The 18,438-nt window shown below is 43.3% G+C and overlaps 5 protein-coding genes and 1 pseudogene across 5 annotated transcripts; all 6 read right to left on the bottom strand.

Annotated features, from left to right (window-relative positions):
* Positions 1 to 1,009: 1,009 nt before the first annotated feature.
* On the bottom strand, positions 1,010 to 2,826 carry LOC125501075 (cytochrome P450 9e2-like). The gene has a single exon (XM_048655952.1). It carries the CDS (start codon positions 2,627 to 2,629, stop codon positions 1,118 to 1,120), a length of 1,512 nt encoding a protein of 503 aa, XP_048511909.1. The 5' UTR covers positions 2,630 to 2,826; the 3' UTR covers positions 1,010 to 1,117.
* Positions 2,827 to 3,330: 504 nt separating this feature from the next.
* Positions 3,331 to 7,377, bottom strand: LOC125501076 (cytochrome P450 9e2-like). The gene has a single exon (XM_048655953.1). It carries the CDS (start codon positions 6,867 to 6,869, stop codon positions 5,361 to 5,363), a length of 1,509 nt encoding a protein of 502 aa, XP_048511910.1. The 5' UTR covers positions 6,870 to 7,377; the 3' UTR covers positions 3,331 to 5,360.
* Positions 7,378 to 7,443: 66 nt separating this feature from the next.
* LOC110116906 (cytochrome P450 9e2-like) lies at positions 7,444 to 9,409 on the bottom strand. Its single transcript, XM_048655998.1, has 2 exons — positions 8,703 to 9,409; positions 7,444 to 8,603 (listed from the first exon to the last, which is right to left on the bottom strand). The coding sequence occupies exons 1-2, from the start codon at positions 9,237 to 9,239 to the stop codon at positions 7,734 to 7,736; spliced, it is 1,407 nt and encodes a 468-aa protein (XP_048511955.1). The 5' UTR covers positions 9,240 to 9,409; the 3' UTR covers positions 7,444 to 7,733.
* Positions 9,410 to 9,552: 143 nt separating this feature from the next.
* On the bottom strand, positions 9,553 to 10,555 carry LOC125501078. Its single transcript, XM_048655955.1, has 2 exons — positions 10,372 to 10,555; positions 9,553 to 10,298 (listed from the first exon to the last, which is right to left on the bottom strand). The coding sequence occupies exons 1-2, from the start codon at positions 10,553 to 10,555 to the stop codon at positions 10,030 to 10,032; spliced, it is 453 nt and encodes a 150-aa protein (XP_048511912.1). The 3' UTR covers positions 9,553 to 10,029.
* A 502-nt stretch (positions 10,556 to 11,057) lies between these two features.
* LOC105684359 (cytochrome P450 9e2-like) lies at positions 11,058 to 12,929 on the bottom strand. The gene has a single exon (XM_020851371.2). It carries the CDS (start codon positions 12,693 to 12,695, stop codon positions 11,181 to 11,183), a length of 1,515 nt encoding a protein of 504 aa, XP_020707030.2. The 5' UTR covers positions 12,696 to 12,929; the 3' UTR covers positions 11,058 to 11,180.
* Positions 12,930 to 15,790: 2,861 nt separating this feature from the next.
* On the bottom strand, positions 15,791 to 18,321 carry LOC105684330 (annotated as a pseudogene).
* Positions 18,322 to 18,438: the final 117 nt, after the last annotated feature.

Genomic DNA, 18,438 nt, shown 5'->3' with positions numbered 1-18,438 from the left:
GCTTCAGGAAAACGTTTATACATTCCATTAATCTTATAAGTTATTGCCTCGATTCTGAATAACGTTGTCTACATCTTTCCGAACAGTGGCAACGGCCGCTCATACGAAATTTCATGTTTCTGAAATAACTGTACTTGCGTTCAAACAATAAATATATTACCGCTACGCCTGTCGTCAACGTCAAAGGTATCGTCCAGAAATCCATGGTGTCGTTCAGCTTGCGCGCAATGAGACTAGCGAAATCAAAATCACTCCGTTGAATTTCGCGTATTCAGCAACGTGGCCTACTATCTCTGGCAGTAGCAGATATAACTTTTCACGACTCAATCGAGCAACAACGCTTCGACTTATGTGTTGCACAAAAACAACGGACTGGCCTCGACCGCCCGTTAGAATTGACTGTCATCTGAAAAGGCTGCTTGGCCGTAACGAGTGACGGAGTTCACGAAGAAGCAGTATCATGTCGTATCTATCTAGCTGCATTCGCTTTCATTCGTTACGTTTTTTGTGCGTCGAGTACAATCATTCTCATATCCGTGACACATCGTGGATGTGATCAATCGATCAATTTTTCGTGATTCGATGGTCAAATTCTTTCAAAAGGAGCCGACGTCAGGCGTCAAGGCGTTCGACATATGATGAGTTGCTGAATAAAAATATGCGACGAAACGAGAACGCGATAGTTGATCATTCTCTTACTAATAAGTCATTCGATACGTACGAAATCAAATTTTTTGCACCGCCAGATCGAACGACCTTACGACTCTGTTGTTGTTATTCGAATGTGTCCTTCGAACTCAATCTGAGAGACACCATTACAGGATAACGATTCCTATAGATAAGAATTTTCAAGATCTCACTGATATCAATTCTGCAGACTCATACGCAGTTCGCATCAATCAGGTCGAATGGGAATATGAATAGAATAATTGGGGGAATCATATGAATTTAGCTCCAATTCTCTCAATTTCATACACACACGACCAACACGGAGTGATTTTTTCACGTGTCCAATTTTCTGTACAGCTTTATTGCATGTGTAATCTGATTCATAAAGGCAGGATAATTTCCGGACCGAGTATGTCCGGGATCAAGCGAAAGAGGAGTGAACGCAACGTTATTTTTTTCTCGATTGAACCTTCAGCCAGAACCCGTCCGCCGGTATCAGCGTGAATTCCGAGGTACTCAACTTGATCTCCGAGCAAGTTTTCGAGCTCGGCAACACATCGCATTTGGCGAGCACGTGAAACAAGGCAAGCTTAACGACCATTAGAGCGAAACGATTGGCGATACAAATTCTCGGACCTATTCCAAAAGGCAAGTAGGCCAAGGGATTGATGTTGTGCTTGTTAACTTCGTTGAATCTTTCCGGATCGAATACATCCGGATTCGTGAAAAATCTCTCGTCACGATGGATGGACTGTATGGGAATCCAAACTTCTTGGGATGGTTTGACCTCCAACGGTTCGAGTCCAGGTAACGCGGGCGGCAGAGTGAACCCTTTCGTACAAACTCTGTCCAACACTATACCGGGTGAATAAATCCTCAAGGTTTCATTGACCACCGCGTCCAGGTACTTCATTTCTTGTATCTCCTCGTAAGACACACCCTCCGGATGCTCTTTCAAAACCTCATCGATTTCGGTCTGCAGTTTCCTTTGGACGTGGGGATTGAGGGCGAGGAAATGAGCAGCGAAGCACATCGTGGTTGCCGGGCTGTCGAATCCGCCGAGGAGAAAAATGAAGGCTTGGGCCGCCATGTCCACCATGGATAAATCAGTTTTTGCCTCGTTGTCCCTCGCTTGCATCATCAAGTGTATCATGTCCGGTCTCACGATTCCTTCTCTGTCCCTCGTTTCGATGGTGGTTTTTATGATATCCACGAAATAGTTCGTCGTTTTGACGTCTACGAGCCGAAGATTCATCAGCCGCGCTAGTCCCGGAAGATTTCGCATGATGAAGAATTTGATCATTCTGATCCCGGCCAAGTGGGTGACGTCTTTTCCGATCATGTAAAAATCGTTTTCGCGATGTTTCAGCGAGTCCGTCGACAGGCCGAACGCCGTGGACGCAATCACGTCGAGTGTATATCTTCCGAAGGTGTCCTTCATGTCGAGGTTTTCGGGCTGGGGATTCTGGGCCGCCAAATAATCGGCGAAGTTCGACGCACACTGGGCTACACCTTCGAACATCATCCTCATCTTACTCGAAGTAAACGCCGGGCTCAAGAGCGACCGCATGGCTCTCCAGTCGTTGTCCACCAGGGCGAAAAGATTCTTTTGGAAAAGTGGCTCGTTCGGTGAATCGGCGAACGTCCTGTGATTCGGAAAACTGTCGAAATACTTGACCGCCACTTGCTTTATCAGTTCGGGATCCTTCAGCATTATGACCGGATTGGAAAATTCGTAGAAACCGACGTACCTGGCGTCGGGGTGACTTCTGTAAGTGTCGTCCATCACGTCCGCGAACGATTTCATCCTGAACAATATCGGGCCCATGTTCCCGAATATCGGCCATGGACGTACGCAAGAGATGCCGCGTTTCTTGAAGTAACCGAAATTGCGAGTGGACAGCCAGTATATTATGACCGCACCTGCTATTACCGTCAAGGTTATCGTCCACGAGTCCATAGCGGCGGAAATTTTTGACAATGACGAATGACGATTGGTAAAAATTTTTGCGCCCAAAACTTGGAATCCAATTTCTCACGGAATTCTCGACGTTGACGAATCGCTATTACAATTCCTATTTTCGTAGCTCGGCCAATGTATAGATATCGGAGTTGCCTCGACCGCTGGTCGGACTAGACTGCAGCATGAAATGGCAGCTCCAAACCGAACGCGAAACGTCACAACAACGCGATTCGGATCAGCCGCACTTGACCTTTGAACGTTCTTCAGCTGCTTTGAAGTCGTGTCGATACTCACCACTGATGAACCGAATGAACGATCATTTGATCCTCGAGATTGACTCACGTAACTTTCGAGGTCAAATGCTGTCGGAATTAGCCACCTTAACCGCGTAATGATTTTCATGGTACAATCGATCCGGAGTCGATCCAGCTGATGACTTGCCGAATGCAAATAAAACCTGCGGCGGTGACATAACGACAGTTTTTCATTCGGAAGATCGACAGACTATTTTAAAATGAAATCATACACGACGCCCACAGTCTGTTGCCGATGATAGGAGATACCGTCGCACCAGCGGTAACACGACCTTGTGCTTTCACTTGTTTTGAATTCACCTGTCATTATGTACGAACTTGAGAAGGTTAAGCGAACCGATCGGCAATGAATATTGTATACGAGTTTTAAGGGTAAAGCGTGACTTTCTCTTCAATTTTTCAATTTATTTAGAAGCGAGTGAGAAATAATTCGAACAAAAGAAAGTCGAGGATAATCATCCATGAAATTCATTTTCAGGTTCAATCCACTGTACTAGATTATCTTCATTTTTTTTACTGAAAAACCCAAGTTACCAACGATCGGCGATGTTTCAGAGCTCGGGATGTTTTACTTTTTGAAAGACCGTTCGGATCAAGAGTAAAAAGTAAATACACAATTAGTACATTCGTCAATATCGTTTGCTATATTGCGAGCAAGATCATAACATTTCGATGGTCGTGGTAAACGATAAGCCATGCGTCAAAATCCTAATCCCATCAGCTTCACTGATTATATTCTCAAGTACCGATAGCGCTAAAGCGTTTCATGTACGTTACCTTTCGCCGCGGTCTGAAACGAGTGCTTCTGAATGACATAACATTCAACGATTAAACTCCTCAATCACCTCTCATTGATAGCGTCGGTGTACGATAGCGTCCCACACGAACGTATCTAATTGGCCGCACTTGACCGTCACGCACACAATAAGATGCGGTCAGTCTGAAAAAAGACTGTTCATATCTCTATTGGCGACGGGAAGCAATCGCTTCGTCATCGTACTTGTTTTGATTCGATATGTTGGTTTTGTTTTGTGTGAGCGCAGGTATAAAATATTTGGAAATTTCACCGTGTACGTGTCGACGGAAAGATTATAGCTCCGAGCTCATGTCCGACTGGAGTGTGCTGCGTAGAACGTATTTTCTGACAATCAGTTCATTGTTGTGACGCATGATAAAAATTTTACATGACATTGACAATGACATTGGCGATGAGTCCAAGACTCGTCGGCTCCACTCGACCGACACGGGAATTGGATGAAAACAATAAGTGAACTTAGGGACAACTGTACCCACCGTTTTTCACAATTGATGATAGTAACTTATTGTTAGTTAGATTTTTAATCATGTTTTTTCTGAATAATTCAAGAATAGCTTTGTGTCTGATGATTCATCGCGTATTAAAAGTCATTAGAAATGGGTCTGGAAATGTGCGACTTTTTTGCGCGATTGTAATGGGAGTTCATTACTTTATACCAGTATGTGTATGGTGATTATTTATTAATGGGGTCGACTCTATTTTAGATCATGAAATAATTGAAAAATTAACATTTTTTGATTTCTTTTTTTTTTTAATTGTTCATTGTTACGGCGGATAAGGGGGGGAAAAAAGAACGATAATGAGACGCAAACATTTCGATCATTTTTCGTCATTTCGGAATAAGGAATAATATCCATTCTCAAAGTCTTCGCTTAAAATTTTATCCGCATCACTTTTTGCGACCCGAGATGACGTTGTTGGATCTCCTAATATCGTCAGTTGCATTTTTTGAAGATCGACTTCTTATTGAATCCGTAGCGATTCGTAGAATCACAGCACGATGGCGAGATGACTCGAGGTTATCGCGCAAAAATAATATTATTTCTTGTTCATACTCTTATGATACGTACAGTGTTTACTAGTTTGGAGAGATATGTGTGAGTTATGATCAACTATAATTATAGCAATATTGCCAACGACTCGTGTTTGTGTTTAATTATACGTTGCACGTTGTGTCGTTTACGTCGACAGTATACGCTCCGTATATTACAGAGGAAATTAATTTTTTTCTTTCTCATCGAGTATGCTGACAAGCTCAAAATAAACAGTTCTCTATCAATTATCTAGAGTAACACGATTCTTCATGGAAATTTTGCAATTCATCGCGAAAAATATGTTAGTTACGATTCTCATGTTTGGTTGATGGTTGTTGTTCTCTTCACTGAATCTGAAAAGTTTGACGAATCCCTGTGAAAGAAATTCTCTCATCGTAATACAAGAATTGAAAAAATTTGCATAAGGAAGTGAAGGTTAGGTTCGATTTCTTCTCTTGGTTGCCAAGTTAGCTGGATCTGCAAGAAGAGTATTGCGTGAAGAATTGGAAAATTCTTGTATAAAAATGAATGGCCGTTTCAAGTAAACTATTACAACAGCAAATCTACTTCCTTGCTTGGATTTTCAACCAGAAGCCGCCTTCAGGCTGTAGGGTGAAAGCTTTGGTGCTGATCTTGATTTTCGGATTGGTTTTCGAGCACGGTAAAACATCGCACTTTGCAAGAAGATGAAACAAAGCGAGCTTCATCACCATCAGAGCGAAACGATTCGCGATACAAATTCTGGGACCTATACCAAAAGGTATGTAGATCGAGGAGTTAACGTTATCCTTGTTTACGTCGCTGAACCTTTCCGGGTCGAATTCGTCCGGGTTCGGATAATATTTCTCGTCGTAATGCAGAGCGTGAACCGGAATCCAGATACCTTGGGAGGGTTCTATCCTCATCGGCTCGAGGCCGGGTAACGCGGGGGGTAAGATGTACTCCTTGGAAGCGATTCGGTCCAAGGCAAAAGCCGGTGTGAACATCCTCAGGGTTTCATTCACCACGGCGTCCAAGTATTTCATCGCGTGTAAATCTTCGTAAGACACTCCGTCAGCATTTTTTTCCAGCACCTCGTCGATTTCGGCCCGCAGTTTCGTTCGAACGTCGGGATTCAGCGCGAGCACCTGGGTGGCAAAGCTCATCGTCGTTGCCGGACTCTCCAACCCACCGAGTAGGAAAATGAACGCCTGAGCGGTCATGTCGTCCAAGGACAGGCTCGACTTATCCTTCCTGTCCCCCGCCTGCATCATCAGCTGAATCATGTCCGGTCTCACTATCCCTTCTCTGTCCCTTGTCTCCACGTTCGACTTTATCACGTCTTTGAAGTAGTCCGTCGCCTTGTCGCCGATAATTTGTACCTTGAAGAACCTCGCCAACCTGGGAAAGCACCTGATGACGAAGAATTTGATCATCTTGCCGACACCGGCGAAATTGGTTACGTCCCTTCCCACCGTGTAGAACGTATTGTCGCGATCCTTCATAGAGTTCGTCGAGAGTCCGAACGCCGTGGACGCGATCACGTCGAGGGTGTACCTCCCGAAGGAGTCTTTTACGTCATGCGCTTCGGGTTGCGGATCCTGAGCGGCCAAGAATTCCGCGAAATCGACCGCGCACCGCGACACTATTTTGAACATCATTTTCATTTTGCTGGACGTGAACGCCGGACTGAGGAGCGTACGCATTTCTCGCCACTCGTCGTCTTTCAAGGCGAATAGATTTTTCTGGAACAGCTGCTCCGTCGGCGAATCGACGAACATCTTGTGGTTCGCGAAGCTGTCGAAGTGTTTGATCGTGACTTGTTTTATCAGTTCGGGATCTCTCAGCAGGACGATCGGAGTTCGGAAGTCGTAGAACCCGACGTACTTCGCGTCAGGGCTACTATTGTAGATATCTTGTATAGCGTGCGGCATCGATTTCGTTTGAAAAATCAATTCGCCCATATTGCCGAATATCGGCCATGGCCTGACGTACGGAACGCCACGTTTTTTGAAATAGTCGTGGTTACGAGTAGAGAACCAGTATACCACTGTTATCACCAATATCGCGAGTACGATCGTCCAGGAGTCCATAGCGCTTCAAAATTTATGGAAAACGACCGACTGTGTGGCGTCAAAACGTATTTCATTCACCGGTATGTTGGCCCAAAACGAAACTTCTCATCCGTACAGGCTCGAACGAGCACCGACCGCGAAGTGGTGTTTACGTACGTCGGACACAACTGCCGTATTCAACGGCTGCTTCAAGTTACGCAATGGTTAGGAGGAACGCCTCTCCGACTTACTCATTGACAGCGCGATTCGATAAACTCTGTCGCATTTCGTCACCCGCGCTCGACCCCAGCGCTAAAGTTCGTCCCGAATGAAAGTCGACTCGCTTCAGTTGGTAACGTGGACCTTCGTCGCAGTATTTTTAATCGCCTCGCCCCTAATCTGCGTCGATCGTGATATTCTTCGTCGTTGACAGTAAGGCTCGTATGGTCAGCAGCAGTCGACCGACAAGCGTGCTTACGCTGTTTTCAAGTCTTACAACTGGTCGAGCGCTTATCGTAATTGCCGATCACCTTATGCTCCCAACGCTACAGACATCCGAAGGCAAAACGACCAAGAAGCCTTAAAACACAGCTTAGATATCACGGGAACTATTTCGATGGCCATTGCTTCTGATTGGTCTCAGAAAATGCGTAACGATTTTCCAAATTTGTTCTCATATGATTGCCACAAATTATGCGAACGTCGAGATCAAATACCAGAAGAGAGAAGGAGCTGTAAACGTGCGGATATTTGTAGTATATTCGATGGCATTTTTGTTATCTACATTTTTATCAATTGTTTATCACGCGCAGTGCCAAAGTCGAAATGATGTAATTCAACACGGCCGAGAGTTGAAAAATCTATTCCGAATTCAAAAGGCACATGATTGAATGTGGTTGTCAATTATTTTCTTGCCGTCACTTTCAACCAGAAGCCACCATCCGGCCGTGGGCTGATATTCGTAGCGCTGAACCTCAAGTTCTTACTGGTCTTCGGACACGTCAGCACGTCGCACTTGGCGAAGAGATGAAATATTGCCAGCTTCACTATCATCAGGGCGTAACGATTCGCAATACAAATTCTGGGACCTATTCCGAAAGGCATGTAGGTCAGGGGATTGATATTGCCCTTATTCTCGTCGCTGAATCTTTCCGGGTCGAATTTGTCAGGGTTTGGATAATATTTCGGGTCATGATGCAGAGAATATAGTGAAATCCAAACATTTCGGAAAGGTTCCATCTCCAGTGGCTCGAGTCCAGGCAATGCAGGTGGAAGGGTGAATCCTTTGAAACCAATCCTGTCTAGCAATACTCCAGGTGTGAACATCCTCAAAGTTTCATTGACGAAACCACCTAGGTACTTCATCGCCATTATTTCTTCATAGGTAACTTCTTCCGGTTTTTTATCCTTCAATACTCGATCGATTTCGGTTTGCAGTTTTTTCTTAACATCAGGATTTGTCGCAATAAGCTGGGCGGCATAACACATCGTCGATGACGGACCTTCGTATCCTGCGACAAGAAAAACGAAGGCTTGAGCGGTCATGTCTTCCATGGACAAGGTCAAATCGTCCTTTCTGTCTCTTCCCTGCATCATCAGGTGTATCATGTCTGGTCTCACGATTCCATTTCTCTCTCTTTTCTTTATAGTGGTCTCTATTATATTCATGAAAAAATTTGATGTTTTGACATCGAGAAACCTGATGTTGAAGAGCTCGCAAGCCAAGCAGGGATGCTTCTGAGAATGAAGAACTTCATGATCCTGTATCCGGAAAGATCAGCAGCTGTCTTACTCAACTTGAAAAATTCATTATCGCGATCCTTCATAGAATCTGTGGACAGACCAAACGCTGTCGAAGCGATCATGTCATCTACCGAACGTGTCCTTCATCTCGAGTGCTTCGGGTTGCGGATCCTGGGAAGCCAAATGATCGGCAAAGTTCATTGCGCACTGCGTTACAATGTTGAACATCATTTTCATTTTGCTCGAGGTAAACGCTGGACTCAAAAGTGTTCGCATGTTCTTCCACTCGTCGTCTTTTAGTGCGGCAAGATTTTTCTGGAAAAGAGGTTCCATAGGCGAAGTAAAGAACATCCTGCGGTTCGGAAAACCATCGAAATGTTTGATCATGACTTCTTTTATCAGTTCGAGATCTTTCAACACGACAACCGAAGTTGTGAAGTCATAGAAACCAAAGTACTTTGCTTCGGGAAAACGTTTGTAGATTTTATCAAGGTTGTAAGGTATCGCCTCGATTCTGAATAACATTTTCATCATGTTTCCGAACAATGGCAACGGCCGCTCATACGGAATTCCATGCTCTTTGAAATAACTGTACTTGCGTTCGAAAAACAAATGAATCACAACCACGCCTGTGATCAACGTCAAAGTTATTGTCCAGAAATCCATGGTGTCGTTTGGCTTGCGTGGGAGATATGATTTTTCATTAACTCAGATGAGCGACAACACTTTGACTGATGTGTTGCACAATGACAACGGACTGGCCCCGACCGCTCGTCAAACTGGACTGTCGTTTGGTAAGGCCGCATGGCCGTAACGAGTGACGGAGCAGTATTTCGTGTCATATCTATCCAGCTACATTTGTCCCCGCTCATTTCGTCTGCTGTGCGTCGATTACAACCATTCTCGTACCGGTGACATATCGTGGTGTAATCAATTGAACAATTTTTCGTGGTCCAGAGGTCAGATAATTTCGAAACGATTCAATGTCAGGGCCTTTTATACGTGATAAGTTGTTCAATACAAATATGTGGCGAACCGAGAACGAGATCATTGATTATTTTCACAAATTACTGACCAACAAGTCATTTGAAACTTAGAGGATCTAATACCCTACACCAGCGTATCAAACGATGATGCGATTTTATTGTCATTCTCGTCTTGATTGCACGTCGTAAACTCGAAAAATGTTACTGTACGAACCGCTAGGTCTCGGGTACCTATATGAGTTCGAATCACATGATGGAAAGCCAAATTCAAATTCTATGACTATCGCAGGTTTGCGTGTGTTTCATTCACCATTGAAATTAACGCTCCAAATGCCATGATGAATATATTCCGCTCCTCGAAATTGAATTTTTAGGAAATCAATCATGACAATTTCCAACTCCCAGGTCAACAGCCTAACAACAATGTCTTACCACGGTGTCATGGATCCCGTAGAAAGCGAACGGTCTCATCACCCACTATCGCCAAAAAACTGCACATGTATATAAATCTTTCGGAAAAAGGTTTCGGAGAGGTGACGGCGCTCGTCATCGAATCGCCTCTTAGAATAATCCGAACGGAGCGTCGCAGTTTCGTTCTTTTTCCGTGACTTTACTATTCTCACGACTATCATATGCAAAAAAGGGAAATTGAAGGTGTCATACTCGATGTAGCATTGTGGCAACTCCATTCTCGGGGGTGTTAGGAGCTTACGGAACCTCGAGGTCTCAGTGGGGTACCCTGAAAATGAAATGAAATGCTGCATCAAATCGCAATTCTATTCAAATGCTATTACGTTTCACAAAGTCCGCACTTTCGCAGTGAGGGAGCGGTACCAAGCCGGGATGTGTAGGCGTAAGGTAGATAGAAATGCAATGGTGCTCCTGCCAGATGAACCGGCTAGCATCTCCCAAGCAGCACCGTCCTGTGCATGGCTGCATTTTATTCACAAGCGGAAGAAACAGTCTCATCATTCGCGTGAGATTTCGGTGAAACATTCGGTATTATTGTTGGTATCTCCGATTTAACAATGCCCGCGATGAATGTCATGCGAACTGTTTCGCGTGGTCGAAGATGTTCACCTTGACTGACTCGGGTTTCGATTCCCTACGATATGATCCATGAAAACACTAGCTGCTGATGCCGAAAATACGAACATTTGATCAAGCGTTGTTAGTGTCTGACGTTCGCTGAAATTGACCTTGACGACGATAAGAACGACGAGTCGGTCGGTGGGTCGGTCTCGGGTCCACTGCGAGTATATGTGATTTATTTCGCTTATGTTTTAGATTGAAGAAAATGAAAAAAAATTTTTTATCGAAAGCTTATCTGCACTCGATTATCTTATAAAAAAAATTCGTATCGCATGTCTACGTCCAAAAGCAAAACTATCAAGAGATCTGCGCACAGCTACGATATCATTAGCTAATGATGGTCCCTGAGAATATAACAATTTTTTGAATTCGTTCCGCCATGATAACCAGAAAATCATGCGCGACGTTTACATTCTTATCAATTCTTTATTATGCGCGGCGGCAAAGTCGGAGTAGGAAAATTTAATACAAGGATAATATAAAAAGTCGCTTCACAACCTAAAGGATAATGGTTGAATCTGATCAGATATCATTCTCTTGCTCTGATTTTCAACCAAAAGCCGCCGTCAGGTCGCGGGCTGAAACTCGTAGCGCTGAACTTCAAGTTTTTACTGGTTTTCGAACACGTCAGCACGTCGCACTTGGCGAAAAGATGGAATATTGCCAGCTTCACTATCATCAGGGCGTAACGATTCGCTATACAAATTCTGGGACCTATTCCGAAAGGCATGTAGGTCAGAGGATTGATGTTGCCCTTATTCTCGTCGCTGAATCTTTCGGGGTCGAATTTGTGAGGGTTTGGATAATATTTCGGGTCGTGATGCAGAGAGTAGACTGGGATCCAAACGTTCTGAAACGGCTTCATCTCCAGCGGCTCGAGTCCTGGTAACGCAGGGGGAAGAGTGAATCCTGTCGGACCAATTCGGTCCAACAAAAAACCAGGCGTGAACATCCTGAGGGTTTCATTGACAACAGCGTCCAGGTACTTCAATGTCATTATTTCTTCATAGGTAACTTCTTCCGGTTTTTTATCCTTCAATACTTCATCAATTTCGGCTTGCAGTTTTTTTTTCACATCAGGATCTGACGCGACAAGCTGGGCGGCGTAACACATCGTCGATGACGGGCCTTCGTAGCCGCCGACAAGGAAGATGAAGGCTTGAGCGGCCATGTTTTCCATGGACAGGGTCGATTTATCCTTCCTGTCTCTTCCCTGCATCATCAGGTGAATCATGTCCGGTCTTACAATGTTCTCCCTATCCCTGGTCTCTATGGTGCTTTTTATTATGTTTGTGAAATAATTCGATGTTTTCACATCGAGAAACCTGATATTGAAAAGCCTCGCCAGCCAAGCAGGGATACTTCTAAGGATGAAGAACTTTATGATCCTGAAACCGGATATATCGGCAACTTTTTTACCCAATTTGAAAAACTGATTATCACGATCCTTCATAGAATCTGTGGACAGGCCAAACGCTGTCGACGCGATCATGTCCAGTGTGCATCTTCCGAAGGTGTCCTTCATCTCGAGTGCTTCGGGTTGCGGATCCTGTGAAGCCAAGTAGTTGGAAAAGTTTATCGCGCACTGCGTTACGATGTTGAACATCATTTTCATTTTGCTAGAGGTAAACGCTGGACTCAGAAGTGTTCGCATATCTCTCCACTCGTCGTCCTTTAGTGCGACAAGGTTTTGCTGGAAAAGAGGCTCCGTCGGCGAGGTGAGAACCATCCTGTGGTTTGGAAAACTGTTGAAATTCTTGATCGTTACTTCTTTTATCAGTTCAAGATCTTTTATCACGACAGCTGAAGTAGTGAAGTCGTAGAAACCGAAGTACTTCGTGTCAGGAAAACGTTTGTAGACTTTGTCAACCACGTAAGGCAGCGCCTCAATTTTGAGAAAAAGTTTCATCATGTTTCCGAACAGTGGTAACGGCCGTTCATAAGGAATTCCATGTTTTTCGAAATAACTGTACTTTCGTTTGAAAAACAAATATATTACGACCACACCTGCTATCAACGTCAGCGGTATCGTCCAGATATCCATGGTACCGTTTGGCTCGCGCGTAATGAAACAAGCGAAAGTACAATCGCTTTGTTGAATTTCTCGCAGTTCGTAACGCGGTCTTCTGTCTCTGGCAGTGGCAGATAACTTCTCATCAACTTAGACGAGCAACACAACACTACGTCTAATGTGTTGCACAAAAACAACCGACCGGCCTCGACCGCTCGTCAAACTAGACTGTCGTTTGAAAAGTCCGTAACAAGTGACGGAGGCACGCGGCAGAGCAGAGTATTATGTCATACCCATCCAGCGACACTTTGCCCCGCTCGTTACGTCTGCACTGCGTCAAGTAACAACTGTTGTTGTATCCGTGACATACAGTGATTGTAATCACCTCGAACAATTTGTTTCAATCTAAATGTCGGTAGAACGATCCGATGTCCGGAAGTTTGATACGTGATAAGTTGCCGAATGCAAATATTCGAAATGCGAAACGAAAACGAGATCACCGATTATTTTTACGAATTACTGACCAACGAGTCATTTGAAACTTGGAGAATCTAATACTTCACACCAGCAAATTGAACGATGATGCGATTCTGTTGGTAATCTCGTCTTGATTACACGTCATGGACTCGAAAAATGTTATTATACATACCTCTAGATCCAGAGTACATTTATTTGATGACAATTAGTATGACAATTTTTAACCGCTAAGTCAGCAGCCTAACAATATAGTCTCACCATGATATCGTGGATCCTCTGGAAAGCGAACAATCCCATCACTTACCACTACCAATAAAACTGCACAGTTACGAGTCTTTCGGAAAAAAGTTTTGGAGATGAGAAGCTTTCAAATAATATAAGCATGGATAGTTTTCGGTAAACTTGTAATAGTACGTCAAGTTCATTATATGCTTGAAATCAACGAATTGAAACTTCTGATTCAATTTGCTGAAATGTTATACTTGTAGACTCGATAGCACCGCAGTGACAGTTAGATGAGGTTATGCCATGAATGAAGTTTCTTGCTATTATTATGACGAACATACGTAAGCCTTAATGTACTTATGCTTCGAAAGATTCGACGTCATTACCAAAAATTAATCGTCGAATCGACGCCACAGTGATTGAGAAAATTTGATTCGGTGAATGCAATTCGCGTCGGCGTTCCGAAAATACCAATTGTTTCATTTGATGCAGTGTGCAGACTGAGAATTAATACCGGAATGACGTTGACTTGAATTTTTGATTGAATTGATTATATATTGTGCGACACGGAGTTTAGTCGACTAAACTCCGACACTTGAGCGAAATAAAAGCTTGCTGAGAAAATCCGTTACTCGGTGACGATAGGTGCATCCTTGCTTCATCTGCTGCAAGTGGTGATATCTGTTATCGCGAAAGGCGGACAATTGAGTGGCAGAAATAGTGAAAGTGCGAGCCAACCATACAACTATTAACTGAAGATTTTACTCATGGACCAAAGTTAATATATTTCTATGTGATAAGATGAAAAAAAAATGACATTCAGCAATTGCGTGTTTCGGTATATTTCATTATCACTTTAATGAATTCCCATAATGAGTGGGTAACTTTCAAATGGTAGTAAAATCCCAATAAAGCACCTCGGGTGCCAAGAACTTCGCCAAGTGAATCAACTTTTCCGAATAAATAGGCACCAAAAAGTCATTTTTCGAGAATAACCGGGCAATCAAATTTTCCGGAAAAAAAAGGTTCCAAATTTGTGTGTATATCGTGCCAAGGACATCTGATTCTGCATCATGCACAAGAGTTATACTGATGGAGACTGGAATAAACACGCACAACAAACTAAATTAGCAATTGGAAAAATATAAAATTGTGAAATAAATTTAGAAACGAATTAGATTGGAATTTGAAAAAAAATGAAATAAAAAATTGGAGGACGTGGTCCTTGGTAGGCTAATGATGTATTGCGATGTGAAAATTCTGGATTGATTTGCTGAGAAGCTCGTTAGGTTCCACCACCTCCATTTATTATATTATTGATTTTTTTTTCATTTGAATCTAATTTCTGTTAGTTTCAATTGTTTATTTTTATTTTTTTTTGAATTTCATATTCTTTCGAATAATGATTTGGTTTTTTGTGCGTATTTATTCCCGTCTTCTCTGGTAATGCTATGCACGATGCAAGGTTACATAAAATTGAAACAATCATTGATTGGGAACCTTATTTCTCTGGCGTATTTAATTTTACGATATTCTTAAGCGACGATATTTTGGTGGCTATTGATTTAAAACAGTTCATACACTTGGCCATGTTGACTGCACCCGAGGTGCTTTTTTCAGTGCAAACGTTCAATCTTGGGTTATTTGACGTTCACTAAAATCTGTCTTGAAGACGACAAAAATGACGATTTAATGGAGGCACGATTGGCTCCTCCTTCGAAGAACTTGCAACTCGGACGGTCAGCGACAGACTCGGAACCTCCCCGATTCATTCTGTTGACATTTTTGACCGTCACCCTACCTTGATGCTGTGAATTCTTCAAGAATCGGAGATTCCAGGGTCAAGTCGGATGATGAGACCGGTACGATGACCAGCTGAGGATACCATGCTACTTTTCTCATTTTCGAAACCACTCAGAATACCTCGCCATTGCGATTTATCGTCCAGTAGCTGCGGCGTTTTTGATCACCTTCGTTCGTCTACATCATCGCTGAGTCCGGACTTTGAACGGGGCAGCGATCTGTGCAGAAGTTGAGGAGTCGACAAAGAGGGCATGGCGTGAAAATACGAGGGATGTACACACGGCCTCGCCATCGAGCCGGGGGGTTGGAAGCGACAATCGGAAGTTGAAATTTGTTGCGCGTAGTTGTTGGGCTGCACCGACCTACCCCTGAGCTTTTGTTCGACAACGCCACTCGACGGGAACGACGAGGACATTTGAAAACACGTGAACGAGATGAAAAGTACGCCACATATCAAAGGGCGCTTCGATTCAGCGATGGAAATTATAATTGAAAATTCTTCAACTACAAACCGCTAGAACTACCGGATGTGATGATGCGGCGTCGTGGAAAACTGAATAACCGCAAGGTAAGTGGATGGCGTTCTGTGCAACCGCCGTTCGTAATAATACGGACAGGTTATCTCGAGTAGATGCGATTTATTTTGCACTTGTTATTGATTAAGGAGATTGAACAAAATTTTATCGACAGCTTATCTGTACTCGACTATCTTGAGAGAAAAAGTTTCGTATCGCATGTTTACGTCCAAAGGCGGAACTATCAACAGATCTTGCTACACACAACGACGATATCAATAGCTCATGCTCCTGATTAGCTTATGGTCCTAACAAATGAGAAACGATCCTCAAACTCATTTTAACGTGATCACCAAGAATCACGCGCAACATCTATAGTCATGATTACGTCGGGGTTGAATATCGAAAAAGAGAAGAAACTGTTAATCTGCAATTATTTAAAGCATACTCGATGGCATTTTTGTTATCTACATTTTTATCAATTGTTCATGATGCGCAGTGTCAAAGTCAAAATGATAAAATTCAATACAGCGGTGATATAAAAAATCTATTTTGAATTCAAAAGGCGCATGATCAAATGTTATTGTCAATTATTTTCTTGCCGTGACTTTCAACCAGAAGCCGCCATCCGGCCGTGGGCTGATACTCGTAGCGCTGAACCACAAGTTCTTACTGGTCTTTGAACACGTCAGCACGTCGCACTTGGCGAGAAGATGGAATATTGCCAGCTTCACTATCATCAGGGCGTAACGATTCGCGATACAAATTCTGGGACCTATTCCGAAAGGCATGTAGGTCAGAGGATTGATATTGCCCTTATTCTCGTCGCTGAATCTTTCCGGGTCGAATTTGTGAGGGTTCGGATAATATTTCGGGTCATGATGCAGAGAATATAGTGAAATCCAAACATTTTGGAAGGGTTCCATCTCCGGTGGCTCGAGTCCAGGCAATGCAGGTGGAAGGGTGAATCCTTTGAAACCAATCCTGTCTAGCAATACTCCAGGTGTGAACATCTTCAAGGTTTTATTGACGACATCATCTAGGTACTTCATCGCCATTATTTCTTCATAGGTAACTTTGTTCGGTTTTTTATTCTTCAATACTTCATCGATTTCGGTTCGCAGTTTTTTTTTCACATCAGGATCTGACCCGACAAGCTGGGCGGCATAGCACATCGTCGATGACGGGCCTTTGTAGCCGCCGACGAGAAAGACGAAGGCTTAAGCGGTCATGTCTTCCATTGACAAGGTCAAATCGTCCTTTCTGTCTCTTGCCTGCATCATCAGGTAAATCATGTCCGGTCTTACGATTTTTTCTTTCTCTCTTCTTTCTATAGTGGTTTCCATTATATTCATGAAAAAATTTGATGTTTTGATATCGAGAAACCTGATGTCGAAGAGCTTCGCAAGCCAAGCAGGGATGCTTCTGAGGATGAAGAACTTCATGATTCTGTATCCGGAAAGATTAGCAGCCGTCTTACTGAACTTAAAAAACTCATTATCGCGACCCTTTAGAGAATTGATAGACAGACCAAACGCTGTCGAAGCGATCATGTCTATTGTACATCTACCGAACGTGTCCTTCATCTCGATTGCTTCGGGTTGCGAATCTTGGGAAGCCTAATGGTTGGTGATGTCTATTGCGTACTGTGTCACTCTATTAAACATCATCTGTGTTTTGCTGAAAACTATCAACATGTTCAATCATGGCTTTCTTCAAGAGTTCGGGATCTTTTTACGCGACAGCCGAAATCGTGAAGTCATAAAAACCAGGGTGCTCAGCTTCAGGAAAACGTTTATACATTCCATTAATCTTATAAGTTATTGCCTCGATTCTGAATAACGTTGTCTACATCTTTCCGAACAGTGGCAACGGCCGCTCATACGAAATTTCATGTTTCTGAAATAACTGTACTTGCGTTCAAACAATAAATATATTACCGCTACGCCTGTCGTCAACGTCAAAGGTATCGTCCAGAAATCCATGGTGTCGTTCAGCTTGCGCGCAATGAGACTAGCGAAATCAAAATCACTCCGTTGAATTTCGCGTATTCAGCAACGTGGCCTACTATCTCTGGCAGTAGCAGATATAACTTTTCACGACTCAATCGAGCAACAACGCTTCGACTTATGTGTTGCACAAAAACAACGGACTGGCCTCGACCGCCCGTTAGAATTGACTGTCATCTGAAAAGGCTGCTTGGCCGTAACGAGTGACGGAGTTCACGAAGAAGCAGTATCATGTCGTATCTATCTAGCTGCATTCGCTTTCATTCGTTACGTTTTTTGTGCGTCGAGTACAATCATTCTCATATCCGTGACACATCGTGGATGTGATCAATCGATCAATTTTTCGTGATTCGATGGTCAAATTCTTTCAAAAGGAGCCGACGTCAGGCGTCAAGGCGTTCGACATATGATGAGTTGCTGAATAAAAATATGCGACGAAACGAGAACGCGATAGTTGATCATTCTCTTACTAATAAGTCATTCGATACGTACGAAATCAAATTTTTTGCACCGCCAGATCGAACGACCTTACGACTCTGTTGTTGTTATTCGAATGTGTCCTTCGAACTCAATCTGAGAGACACCATTACAGGATAACGATTCCTATAGATAAGAATTTTCAAGATCTCACTGATATCAATTCTGCAGACTCATACGCAGTTCGCATCAATCAGGTCGAATGGGAATATGAATAGAATAATTGGGGGAATCATATGAATTTAGCTCCAATTCTCTCAATTTCATACA

Source organism: Athalia rosae, chromosome 5, assembly GCF_917208135.1.
Source record: "Athalia rosae chromosome 5, iyAthRosa1.1, whole genome shotgun sequence".
NCBI lineage: Eukaryota > Metazoa > Arthropoda > Insecta > Hymenoptera > Athaliidae > Athalia > Athalia rosae.
This window is presented reverse-complemented; position numbering and strand designations above follow the sequence as displayed.

Excerpts from the sequence above, each read along its gene's own strand:
- LOC125501075 (XM_048655952.1), bottom strand. The coding sequence starts at position 2,629 with ATGGACTCGTGGACGATAACCTTGACGGTAATAGCAGGTGCGGTCATA.
- LOC125501076 (XM_048655953.1), bottom strand. The coding sequence starts at position 6,869 with ATGGACTCCTGGACGATCGTACTCGCGATATTGGTGATAACAGTGGTA.
- LOC110116906 (XM_048655998.1), bottom strand. The coding sequence starts at position 9,239 with ATGGATTTCTGGACAATAACTTTGACGTTGATCACAGGCGTGGTTGTG. Across the intron at positions 8,604-8,702 it reads AGATGAAGGACACGTTCGGT|TTCCGGATACAGGATCATGA; the intron begins AGATGACATGAT and ends AGCTGCTGATCT.
- LOC125501078 (XM_048655955.1), bottom strand. The coding sequence starts at position 10,555 with ATGTTTCACCGAAATCTCACGCGAATGATGAGACTGTTTCTTCCGCTT. Across the intron at positions 10,299-10,371 it reads ACCGCTCCCTCACTGCGAAA|GGTACCCCACTGAGACCTCG; the intron begins GTGCGGACTTTG and ends TTTCATTTTCAG.
- LOC105684359 (XM_020851371.2), bottom strand. The coding sequence starts at position 12,695 with ATGGATATCTGGACGATACCGCTGACGTTGATAGCAGGTGTGGTCGTA.